Genomic DNA, 13,522 nt, shown 5'->3' on the forward strand with positions numbered 1-13,522 from the left:
AAGGTACAGAAAACATAGCATGTCAGACAAAGAATGTTTAGTCCACATTTAGCCAGCTGTCCGCTCAGTGGGCAGTAAAGTAAAAACACACGTAGGCTACATTCATTCATTCATTCATTCATTCATGTGGGCTTATTCATCTATGGGGAAAATACATCTAACACACTTCAATCAGCAGTGTCACGCGAAACACAGCAACAACATGTATATTAATAATAATTATTAAATAAGGTAAAATTATGTGAGCGAAGAATGAAGTCGAAAACATTTAGGAAATTGTTCAAGATAAACTACAAGTCCCACAATCCTCCAGGATTTCCGCTTATTACCCAGCGTCCCCCGCGGCTGTGTAAAATGGCGGCGAATCCAAGCACAAATACAGCTGCCTTTGACTGCCCGTCATGGTAAGATGAGAAATTATCAATACAATAACTTATAAAAACACATTTAGTGAATGTTTACACGCGTAACAACATCAGCTGCGTGAAGAACAGTAGCGCAGCGAACTTAAATGTGCTTTATAGACCACAACAGCTCATGCACTGCAAGTTTAAGCATGCATACTTCATTCATTCAGTCATCAGATCACACCTAAGGTGGTCTGTTGATCGTTTTAATGCTTTATGCAATGGCAAATACACGTAGTTTATTCCATTATTATACATTAGGGTTTTATATTTGATGGACATGTACGCAAATGAATCTTAAGTATAAACGGCATGAAGTAACGTTATGTGTGTAGAGACTGCCATAAGAGTCACCCTAAAGGGCAGAATAAACCAGGTGTGTTACTGTTATTATTTCATCTTATCTCAGGGCAGGGAAGCCTCCACAAGGACTCCATCTGGATGTGGTTAAAGGAGACAAATTAATAGAGGTAAAGGTACATTAGTGCAAAATCATGCTTTATTAAATGATTATATGGGTGGGCTGTCAGCCATCAATTTTCACTTGATGAATGCACATCGGCGGCATTATCAAGTACATGAATGCTGTATGTGCCCTGAATAATAACTTGAATTGTATTTATTCTGCAGAAACTGATCATTGACGAAAAGAAGTTCTATCTGTTCGGGAGGAATCCGGACCACTGTGACTTTGTAATAGACCACCAGTCCTGCTCGCGGGTCCATGCGGCGCTGGTCTACCACAGACATCTTAAAAGGGTCTTTCTCATTGACCTCGACAGCAGTGAGTGACCTTCACACAACTATTCTAGCAACATGCTTGATAAATGTCGGAATAATTTGAAAGAACTTTTTTTATTCTGGGGTATGTTTTTTAAGTAAAAAAAACGATTTTCTATTCTTGCTAAGTTATACGTTTTCTCAGGATCTTGTTCTCTTCTCTCGACAGCCCATGGCACATTTCTGGGCAGAATCCGCCTCGAACCAAACAAACCTCAGCAGGTGCCTATCGACTCAACCATGTCGTTCGGCGCGTCCACGCGAGTGTACACGCTGAGAGAGAAGCCACAAACACAGAGCAGCTCAGCTGCAGACACTAAAGGAGTGGAGGATGAGGAACTGAAGGGATTGCTCGGCCTTCCAGAGGAAGAGACAGAGCTTGAGGTGTGTATGAGTGAATGAGACTCGGCTCCCGACGCGTTTTTGTCACGTAAATGACTTTGGGATTGAAAGATTTTAGCGGATGTTATGTAACACATATCAGCTTTTCCACCAGTTGGTGTGTGCGCTGTTATAGCAATTCATCTATATTAGGGCTGCACGATTAATCATAATTTGATCGTGATAATGATTTATGCTTCCCACAATTAACTGAGCATAATCGTTGTGATATTACTGTTTTAAAAGCAAGCACAAAAATCCTTTAAAATCCCACTTTACAGGAAATAAAAAACACAAAAGAAATTAACTCCATTTGTACTATTTTAATACTTTTTTGCAAAACCCACGGACACACATTAAGGGTGACCAATGATTTTGAAACTAAAGAACAAGAAATAAAAAATGGAGTAGCGAGGTTTCATTCCGAAGGTCAGAAAATGTACATTTTTGTGATAAACATTTTGAGCAAAATCATTGTGATTATCATTTTATCCATGATCGTGCAGTCCTCCTCTATATGACTTTCCAGCAAAGTGTTTAGTGTGCAGACCCTTAGCTCACGGTTTTAGTGCAAAGATGCCAGATATTTCATCATATCTTCTCAATAAAATGAGTAACAGTACATCAGTGTGTTTACTCATCCATTCATCAAATGACGTCTCTGACAGAACCTGACCGAGTTCAACACTGCTCATAACAAACGCATCTCCACACTGACCATCGAGGAGGGAAACCTGGAGATCCAGAGACCCAAGAGGAGGAAGAGAACCTCCCGGGTGTCCTTCAGCGAAGAGGAGGAGATCATTAACCCTGGTACACACACTCTCTAGATGTGCTTGTACTTCATTTCTGGTTTCATGCTCACCTGTATCAATGTACTGGCATTCATCTTGTTTGGTCCCGTTATATGTTGTGGGGGTTTGGGTGGTCATCATGCTGGAAGAAGTCATACACACCATCATTTACTTCTTTCCGTGCCTGCTGACAGCTCGGAATAGTCATTGCTGTAGGATTTGGGATTTATGACTGTGTTAAGAGGCTTTTTTTATTTTCACAGAGGACGTCGACCCCTCCGTAGGACGCTTCAGAAACATGGTGCAGACAGCTGTGGTCCCCATGAAGGTAAAATCATTGGCATTGGCCGCCTCTGGTGTTTAATTTTGGACACCTGTATTGATTTTAGCTGGGAAGAGAACAGACGTTCTCTCAATACACTCAGAGTTGTTTTTCTTATGGCTCACAGGAAATTGTATAATGTGAGAATAATGATTTGTAAAAGCTTCCTCGTGCTAACCTAATTTCTGACTGCTAATGTAAAGACAGCGACCCTGATCCGTCTGTACCGCAGCTTCATGTTCATGCTGCTGCTCCAAACTCTTTTGTGTGATGATAGATATCGTATATATCATAAACCTGAAGTGCCAGTCTTGCTTTAATGGAAACAAATAGTTTCTTTGTATATAATGCGTTGAACAAGTCTTAGTAGTTTTACTTGATCCTGTTTATACTGTACATTATATTTTTTATATAAGACTAAAGGTAAAGAATTCTACATCAAATTTAAACCTGGAAATGAATATAAACCTACCTATAAAGAACTAAAATTCCTTTTGCTGCTACTCTCATGACAGAAGAAGAAATTCGAGGGTCACGGCACACTAGGATTGGATGACAACATAGCACGACGATTACAGAACTTTCCCCTCAGTGCTGGGCTCTACGGTGACCTGCCGCCCACCAGCCATGAATCAGGGGGACATGGAGGTGGTGTCCAGGGGAGCGGGTCCTCTGCAATGCTGGCAGGAATGCCTCTACCCTTTCCCAACCCCGCCCCGGAAGTAGATCTCACACCCACCACTGTGCAGCCCCCTGCCATGCTGAACCCCACTCCTGCTCCAGGACCCTATTCAGCCGAGCCCCTCAACGAGCCACGCAAGAAGAAATATGCCAAGGAGGCGTGGCCTGGCAAGAAGCCCACCCCCTCTCTGCTGATTTAACACGTTTCACCGTCAAACCGGATAGCCTACTTAAGACAGATTTGATGTTCTCGAGCATCTGCACGTTTGGACCGTGTATTGATGTTCCGAGCAATGTCTTTTTCCAGTTCAAGTGCATAACGGTAGCCTGTTACAGGTTGTGGTTTAACTCATTTTGAGAACGTGAGGTGCTGCTGTGTACTAAATAAACTGTGCTTCTATCCGGCTGAAGTTTGAGGAGAGTGAATGTCATGCAGAAATCATCAGGTCATAATTCACCCAAGAAACAAAACGATATTTTGCTCAAAGAAATTGATTATCCTAAGGATTATTTTTAGGGTTTTATTTAAAAAGATTTTGTTGCAATATAAAATTTTTATAAGAAATAGCATGATAACATTTGCCCTACAAACTGTAATGTTATGGAAAAATATCCTGTCTTTAGACACATTCATGATGACATGTAATGGGTTTAAACTCTTGATTTTTCAAAAATAGTTTTTTCTTTAAGCAAATTATAATAATGTTTTCTTTGGATTGTTTAAGAAATAACACTGCATGTTTTTTTTCCAGGCATTGCCATTGAATACACTCATTCACATTTACCATCAGGAAGTGTAAACCACAGCTTATAGAAATCAGCAGATTCATGCTTTCTTACATTGGGGATACAAACAGTAGGATATGTTGCTGTCATTAACAGTAAACATTCAAAGCATTTTAACATGGAGATGTATTTAATTATTTTGTTTAAATCAATTTTCATTGTAATTTAACAAATGTTTGTTTTTAAAAAGATGTTTTCATATTGCCCTGCGTATTTGGCGTAATCAAAACCACATCAACCAAATGTCACATTACTTAATCGTAATGTTGTAGAAAATAAATTCAGGTGTTTCGATTGACACGAGAAAATCTGTTGGCGTGTGTTATCATGAAGCCCACTGTTTGTATCACATTTTTGTTGAAAAATAATTTGTATGTTTGTAGTTTATGGACTGAACTTCAAACCTGTAAAGAGAAGGCATGAATGAATGGCATGTGAATGCAGGGCGTTGCCGTGTAATGTGAACTGTTTTGTTAGTGTTTTTATACATATATATTTTTTATATCTTGAATGTCTCTTGCGGGCCATTGTAAGAGATGACAAGACTTAAAGTGGAAAGATGTAAGGGATTTCTGTCATTGTTGGATTATTTGTCTAATAAACAGCATTCCTTCTCAATAGCCACATAGAGTAATACAGTAAGTTGCTAACTTTACAGCTTGTTTAGAAACCACAAACAATAAGATATTTAGTTCATTTGTTGTTGCTGTTGTGTACTTACACTAGTATACACTAGAACAGGAACATTTTGTGTGTCTTAATATCCTTAAGAGTACATTACGAGATCATGTAGATAACATTTCATGCGTGTGTGAATGTAAGCAGTCTACCAAGATGTAAAGCCGAAGGTGAATGAATAACAAAGTTATTGTCTTGGGAAGAGAGGGAGTCGACTCTGAATCACAGAAACGAGTCGTGCCCTAGTCCGATTCGTGAACCGCCGCGGATTACGTCACAACGCACAGTCCCCGCCTACGTTTTGCTAGGACTGCCGGGGAGGGGGAGGCTGCAGGCCCTTTAACGCCCCTGTTGTTACTTATTTGTCCAGTAGGGGACGCTGTGCTTTATAAACAACCAGAACAGACCTAATAACAAATAAGTTCATCGTCCATCGCGAGTTGTGGCAAATAATCGTTGTTGTTAATAAGCAATCTACGGACAAGTATAGTTTGTAAACTTTTCATTGATATCGATATGAATTAATTTCAACATCTTAATAGATATGTATGTGTAATTTAAACTCAAACACAATAAAATACTTTTTGGCCAGGTCGATGTTTTGTTGACTGAGACGGATCAACCTTAGCGTACCATGTGTAGGCTTACTCGATATCTCTAACTCATTTTCATAATTTTTTTCTTTTGAGTTGTATTTTGTTGTCCGTCTCTAGTCTATGTGAGATGGCCTTTTCTGGTAAGATATTCTTCTGACCCTGTTTACGTGCATTAAAACATACTACAGTAGGCTTATACAGTATGTATGAAAACCATTTCAGTTTAGCTGCACATGTACTTAAGTATTTTATTATTTGAAGTCATTGGTCAACTTCCTACAAAAGTTGGAGAGCGAACAATTAATCGCAGGTGAGAACATCACAGTCAACATAATGATTCACCAGCAAACAGTTTTCTTAAATGTTTATTTAGAAAACAAAAGATCAATAATTGAGCCCCAACAATCACAAACATGATCAATCTCAAGTCAATATATGACAGTTTTTGTCCACTGTAGGTAGAAAAGAATGCAAAGATTTGTTCTTTGTTTTAACCAACGCGCCACATGGCAATTTATTACACGCCACACATGCAGGTCCTGAGAAGAGGGGTCTTGGAATAAGGCAGAATCCTGGGGACGAATGGAAATGTCCTCTTCTTCCCAGTCTGTTACTGAGGTATTTCCTGTAAGGGAGTCTGACGGTTGTCCTAGCATTCTTATCTGATGGCACATTGGGCATTTATGTTACCCCAACAAAATTCAGCCCCAACTTCTACATTATGACACTTAGAGAGAAGACTGGCCATAAAGGTGAGGCCACATAAGAATGCATTTTTGAGGGCTGTTCACTACATTATTGTTTTTCATATTCACCTCAATAAAATTCCCACATGGCAATACCCACATTTTTAATAGCTTACATTCAAACAATTTAAATGAAAATTTTACAATTAAATCTAAATGCAGCCTGTATATCAGTATTGTCAAGAGTTTTCCTACTAGAGCCAAAATCTGATTATTTTCTTTCTTTTGGCATGGGAAAAGGTTTGCCGACTGGACTGAGGAGGCACGGTGCCTGACTGAAGGGACATTACATCCTCTTTACCGGGCTTATCCAGGCCTAACTTATGACCTGCCACAACATGTTGTTGAAAGGAACTGAAAGTCATGCAACCAAGCGCTGGTGGACTTCACTGTGGCAACCAGAGGAACAGATTCAGGTACATGGTTCAAGAATGCATTTGACATATTTACTGCACTTAAAACCAATAGCTTGTCTGATAAATATATAAATGACTTACAGAGACATACATTGCAATGTTTTAATGACATTCTCAATTTTCTTTGCACAATCCATCATCAGTGGCCAAAATAATTCAAAGTGGCTTGACATGTTTTGCAATCCTTCTGCCAAGACCTTTGACGACCAGGACCTGGTCTTCACTTCACTTCCGCCCTGGACAGGACACTCCCACAGACTCAAGACGCGGTCAGACTTGACTTTGACCATGCGAAGATCGATCGGACGGACGGTGGTACGAAAATGGGCGTCACGCGGTGAGATTTTGATCTTCTATTGGTCTCACGCACTCACGTGATGCAAATTCGCAGGTCAGAGTTCAGCAAACTTGAACTTTGCTATGCAGCGAAATGCGAAATATCATTGAACGAGCTTGCGTTTCCAGTCTGTCGCATTCGCATGCGTGTGAATGGAAGTCAATGGAGAGAAAAGTCAAATGTGACCGCTGTTAGCTGTGCTCTTCAGATTTATTTTGTAATTGCTTTAAAAAAATGTTTTGCTTAATGTAGAAAGGACACTCAGGTTTGTTGTACAAAAAAATATGACAAATATCTTAACTATTTTTGAACTTGGTAGTCCATCATCTGTGGCCTTGCTGCTTTAGGATAAAGTTTTACAAGGGCCTGTCTTTGACATAAGGTATTTTAGGATGCTATAAAGGAGAAACGGTCAAGCATGACATCCCGCCATCATTTCCAATAACAATTTTGTCTACAACTTTAAACTTTCTTTAATCAGTGAGCGGTAGCAGTTTGACAGGAGGATTAAGAGTGAAGAGTGGCAACCCATAGGAGTCATTATGAAGAGCCATTCTATGAGTCAATCCTGTTTTTGATAATAGTCTCAATAAATAATGTTGTTCACAAGAATCTTGTACATTTTTTTATTAGAAGATAAATGACCTTAGAAATGTCTTAAAGCTGTGATTTGTGTTTTTCTTCATCATGTAGGACAATGTTCTAAATGCACGGCAGATATTTCATTGATGGTTCGTATGATCTGACCCGTCGGATCAGAGGTGGCTGGAGGCGATGAGGCGGAAACGAATCATGAGTCAGTCAAGTCAAGAAGTAAGGTAAGAAAACGGCCTATTATAACAAAATAATAGTGTATTCACACCGTGTATTTCACTAAAGTTGTTGCTCGACACGATGTAAGCCAAAATAGGAAGGTGCAAAAACATGCCAAGAAAAATAAAAAATAAAGCAACCAATTATTGAGAGACACGTTCATCGGGATGAAATGATACTGAGGGGCAGGTGTAGTTTATATATATGGTATATATTTATAACATTTAGATCAAAATCACAATAAGTATTAAAACATTCTGTTTTCATGATTTCTTTAATTTGGTTTTACAAATTGTACAAATACAAAAATATATATGCATCTAAAAGTACAAAATTAAATACAAAACACACTGTCAAAAGTTTCTTAAGGCACTAATGCTGTGGAAGTGCTTTAATTTAAAGGGACAGTTCACCCCAAGATAAGGGTGAGTGCGGCTGGAAGGGTCGTGACCTCAGAAAAGTGTGTGTGTGTGTGCTCAATCTCATCCACTAGATGGTGCTGTGTGACAAAAGCTGTTCAAACTGCTCACTAACGTTTGAGAAAGATCTCGCCCGAGATTTCTCCTGTCTGCCAGAAGCATGTTAAAATCGATCATTTCAGCAGCTCTGTAATTTAAAAGATAAACGCACATCTATTCTGGCAATTAAAACACATGCGTGACACTTAATGTACAGAAACTGAACCCCTAGCCAGTGCGTATGAATGAACGTGAGACTGAACAATATATTGAATCCACATCAGGAGAGTCACGGCGAGATGATGGACCCAGAGTGAAGCATGCGAGTACATCAGTGATGGTTTGGTCATGGCCATTCCCCAGGATATATATTATGAAGCCACTTTGGGTTGTTGTGGAGCAGGCCGGTCACTGTCCTGACTCTCTGGAATGATGCTGAATGGGTCACAAAATGAAGCTCACTAATAGATGCTGGAGGTGTCATGTAGAAATTCATCTCTGTGTGATTTTCAGAGGTTTGATTTCTCAGTACACGCTCCTCTATGACTGTGACTGTATGTGTGTCTCACTGGCATCTCATTAATCACATGTGCATGAGCGCTCTCAGGTTGCCATGGCAATAATTATCCGAGCTGCCTAATTAACTTTCTCAATTGCTTAATGATATACGACCCTATGATCTCTCCTCTGTTTCTCGCCTCTCTATAATTCCGCCTGCTTTTTTTCCTCTTTATTTTTTTCCATTTCATTCTGGCTGTTAACCCGTGACCACCGTTCGACGACAATAAAACGGCAACAGATTGATGCTAACATCCAGTTTCCTCAACAGGTGCATGATGATGACACGTATACATTTCACAGTGTCTTAAAGGAACATTACTACAGACAATAATTTGTGTCGCCCTCAGTTTGAAAAAGAAAGAATGTTTTTTATTAAAACACAAATTGAAAATCTTGTTCCTTGTAGTGCACAGTTGTCTAAATGGATCTTTTGAGGTTGAACTAGGTGAAGAAGATTTCTTATGAACATGCAGGAATAGTTTTTGAGTTAACGTTGAAAGGTTTTGGTTGGAGCTAATGGACACGTTGGTTAGTTTCATATTCCTCAACAAATGACAAAGCAGTTCAATAAAGAGCAGTAAACATACAGCGAGTGAATAATAGATGCATGATGTATTTGATCGTTCACGTTGAATAATAGGTAATGGGGTTTTGTCAGGCGCACGCTTGTGTCCCCCATGAGGATAATTTCAAAAGTGAAAAAGGCCACAACGTGTAAATGACACAAATAACCTATCCTATAATGGCATCATGTTATCTCCTATAGGAATAAATTTTTTTTAGCAATGCTAAATTCTTGGATGCTAAAGTCAAATATCTGTGTATGAAGCACATATGACAATCTGTGTCATGATATCCTAAATAAGTGCTTCAATTTCTCTAAACAGACTCAAAGGATTACATGATTTTGCTTTGTGAACTCACTGGAGTCATTTGGATTGCCGTTCGAATGAAGTTGTGTACTTTCTCAAACATTGACATGTTGATATTCACACATATACATTATTTTTGTAATTGTATAAAATCATTTATATTAATTATAATATACAATTATTTTTGTGTTCAGCTGAAGAAAGGTAGTCGGATACGTGTGAAATAACGTTAGAGTACATTTTCATTTTCACGTGAACGATTTCTTTAATGCATGTTCTTTGTTGAATTGTGCACAATTTTATTTGTAGTCTTTTATTTAATGCAATAATGTTTGTTGGATGTCAACACTTTTTTAACCAACCCAAGCCTCACTCGACACTTTACGCTACATATCCCGTTTCACATTGGATTTTATATTGACTTGTATTGGTTCTACGTTTGAGCAGTAGACCAAGCTTTGGATTTGGATGTATATCTCTTTCCTTTGAATGCACTGAGGGAGTTGAGGATATTCTGTTAGATTGCTGTAAACCTGGAATGTTCCTTCTCCTTGTAAACGCTGCTGTGTTGTGTGTGTGATGGAGCGCCCGGGGCTGCAGGTGACCTGGCGTGACAGTTTGAGTGAAGGGGCCGGTGAAGGTCTGTCATCTTCTGTTCACTCATTCAGTGTGTGATGCAGTCAGGCAGAACTCCTGCACAACACCTGCTGACACTCGCTCTGGCCTCGTGCCTTCACGTCATACACACTGCTGTCACGACGGACTCGTAAGGTTACAGTTCTCACACACTGCTGCCAGCGTGTCACACTCGATCTGGATGTTCTGCCGTGTGCCACACACATTCTGAACACCAACACTAAGGGACCGTTTACTCGACACCATTTTCGACTAAAAACAGGAAACTTTTTGTGCATTTTGGCTGTTCATTTACACGAAAAGTGCATTTTGGGGGACTGAAAACGCAAACTTTTGAAAACGGATCTCAAAGTTCAAGTGTTTGAAAATGACGGCATTATCGTTTCCGTGTAAACTATGAAGGCGCGTTTGACCTCATATGCATTACGCGGTCAATAATGCATTATGTGGTCCCCAAACAATAATGGCGGCCTCCATGCTGCATGTTTGTGCTGCGTGACATGCTTACTATCATTTCTCCAGCAAAAAGCGTAAGTATATGCGGACGTGCACAATCACGGTTTCTTTATAGCACAACAGCGCCATCCACTGGCCTGGCATGCGTAAGACATAATTTTTATAAGGTTTCCCGAATCCATGTAAATGTTGACAACGCTGTCGTGTGCACGTGAAACTTTTCAAAAACGCTTTCCGTTTTTATCGTGTACATGTACTCTATATCACTGTTTGCTTTTACTTGTTTTCACTTAAACACTAGAGTTTACTCTGTCAGCAGATGCTGTAAAGATGTTTGCAGAAAACCAAAAGTTAAGAACATTTTAACGTTTGCAGCAGTGATGTAGGCATACAACTTCAAACGCTTAATTTCAAACAGTCCTATCGATCAAACCCAAGTACACTGATGCTGATGTGAATGCATGCATTATGAGCATTTAAAGGTGCTCTGCAGAAGATTCGCTTGTTAGATTTCAGCGATCACATCTTTTCAATCAATTGACTTTGTAAATGTGAATGCTGCACAAACTCACTTGACATTTTAGCCAATAGAAGATCGATACATCACGGCATGAAAATCCAAGATGAAACCCTGATAACATCATTATCACTCAATTCCACATACTGAGAAACCGTATTTACACTTAACAGTGATATATATATTTATTTAAATGTTTTTGCCTAAAATTAAGATGAATTAATCCTCAGTGTTGTTAAATATGGTTAATTTAATGTAAAACCAAAGCTCTTCAGGTGAGTGTAATGTCGTGATTTAAAGGCGAGCTTTACTGTGACAGTAATAAACCTCAGTACTCAAGGGGGCGATACACTTCCCTTTCAACGTCTGTGTGTATTAAAGCAGATGTGCTGCTATTTTTCAGGTAGCTATAGCTATAAACATATCAGCGCTATTTTTATGGAACAGCAGACATAAAATGTCCCTACAGCCTGACAGATATCATTGAAATCGGTGTCCTGAGAAATCACACCTGATAGCACCGGTTTCTGTCAACGCCTCAAAACTGATGAGATGCTTCTTTAGCAAAATAAGACATTAAGTTAGTTCAGACGTTTGTTGCGTCATATTGTGAATTAGCTTTTATTTGAGATTGTTAGTTTTCATGGTTTCATTTTTTGTGTTGTGTGCCTTTGTTATTTTCATATTTTTAGAATTGCAATTCAGGTTTGTTAGGTATTAGGTTTTAGATCTTTCAGATTTTTTTCAACTTAAATGTATTTTAGTTTAATCGCTAAAGCAACATTTCTATTACTTGAATTGATTTACTCGAGTTTTAACGTAATATATAGGTTTGGGCAGTAACAGGGTTATGGATGTGACATTTTCAGTCATTCACAGAGAATGTATTTATGAACAATATGTATTTTTATATGTAACAATATGTTTCTACTAAACCTCCAATGACATCAGAAAAATATATTTTTGTCTATTGTTTTATTTAAAAAAAGGAAAATTGTGATTAAAAAGGATGCAGGACACTTTGTAGCACAAACCAGAAGCAATACTACTGAACAAATGGAGAAAGGATGGATCTTTTTAGAACATGAAATAGTTGTATTAAAATGTTCATGCGCCCATTTATGTAACAATTCACTTAGAAAACTGCTTTCAAATGCTTTCAAAATTTCACATGGAGAGAGTGAATTGAAGTGTTTGAATAATTGTAGTTAGTGATACGTCCTTGATAAGTTTGCAAGTTTAGGTTTGCTCAGCAGGCAGAGCAGCTTTTGATTCATTGTCTGGCAGGAGTTAAGAAAATGACAACCATCGATTTCTTTCATTCTGTACGTTCTTGTGGTCCCAAATCGGGCGATTAGCATAATAAATGTTTCTGGAGTGTTGATGAGGAAAGATGGCAGTGTGCAGATTGCATTCTTGCCACAGGCTGCATGCGCTAGCCAAGCAACAGTCATTGAGATAAATGGAAATACTAACAGAAAGCTTTTCTGCAGGTATTATAGATTCAGATTCTCATCTGAGCTGACGGAAGTTGGAGAAGATTATAACGGTGATACCCACTGAGTCAGTGAAACAGCGGAAATACACGCACACCTCACCCAACAGGATTCATCGCTTGTGATGTCCCGTGCACACTAAATCTCAGACAAGGAGATCCCCGCCACTAGAGATATTCCTCTAGTTAAAGTGCACTTCCAGATCTAAATCCTGCATGTGAGCTTTCTAAAGCGCTAGGCCATATTCCAATGTGGTTTCTTTTCTTACGAAAGAAAAGAAAATGGAGCTCGACTCACGCATCCTAGCAGGAAGTATTAGTCAAAGTATGGTGCGCTGCCAACCCCAGAGGGAGTGAGCCCCAGCTAGCGCTCTCTCTTTGGACAGAGTCCCGTAGCCCCGAGCCAAACGCCTCTCCCTGCCTCTCTTCCACATGCGGTGACATTGGGAGGCCACATTGTTGGCGGGGTCCCAGGTGTGAGGAGGAGACGCATTCCTGCGATGGCCATCGGCTCTGCCGGGGCGGGAACGCCCAACCGCCCCTACCCTGCACCTCACCGCCCCACTCAGGCAAACTATCCGAAGACTGTGACTTATGCAATGCAACATAAGATGAGTGTGAGAGAGAGAGAGAGAGAGAGAGAGAGAGGCTGATAAAAGAAAACAGTTGTGTTGAAGGCAACTGAGGACAAGTAAAATACTTCAGTTAGAAATGATGAATAAAAACATGCCAAAGGAAAAAAGTGGTGAATTATTTAACTTAAGTTGTTTTTTTGTGGTGACATTTTTGA

At 39.4% G+C, this 13,522-nt stretch overlaps 1 protein-coding gene and 1 long non-coding RNA gene across 2 annotated transcripts; both read left to right on the forward strand.

Moving 5' to 3' along the window:
• Positions 1-302: 302 nt before the first annotated feature.
• ppp1r8a (protein phosphatase 1, regulatory subunit 8a) lies at positions 303-5,006 on the forward strand. Its single transcript, XM_079484080.1, has 7 exons — positions 303-404; positions 817-877; positions 1,038-1,191; positions 1,357-1,571; positions 2,237-2,381; positions 2,626-2,690; positions 3,200-5,006. Exons 1-7 carry the CDS (start codon positions 355-357, stop codon positions 3,563-3,565), a joined length of 1,056 nt encoding a protein of 351 aa, XP_079340206.1. The 5' UTR covers positions 303-354; the 3' UTR covers positions 3,566-5,006.
• A 1,787-nt stretch (positions 5,007-6,793) lies between these two features.
• Positions 6,794-13,468, forward strand: LOC306909976. The gene is made up of 3 exons (XR_013788120.1): positions 6,794-6,924; positions 7,618-7,742; positions 12,731-13,468. It is a non-coding gene; the product is annotated as an uncharacterized lncRNA (long non-coding RNA).
• The last annotated feature ends 54 nt before the right edge of the window (positions 13,469-13,522 follow it).

The sequence above is a fragment of the Barbatula barbatula genome (assembly GCF_947034865.1).
Source record: "Barbatula barbatula genome assembly, chromosome: 21".
Lineage (NCBI taxonomy): Eukaryota > Metazoa > Chordata > Actinopteri > Cypriniformes > Nemacheilidae > Barbatula > Barbatula barbatula.

Excerpts from the sequence above, each read along its gene's own strand:
- ppp1r8a (XM_079484080.1), top strand. The coding sequence starts at position 355 with ATGGCGGCGAATCCAAGCACAAATACAGCTGCCTTTGACTGCCCGTCA. Across the intron at positions 405-816 it reads GCCTTTGACTGCCCGTCATG|GGCAGGGAAGCCTCCACAAG; the intron begins GTAAGATGAGAA and ends ATCTTATCTCAG. Across the intron at positions 1,192-1,356 it reads TCTCATTGACCTCGACAGCA|CCCATGGCACATTTCTGGGC; the intron begins GTGAGTGACCTT and ends TTCTCTCGACAG.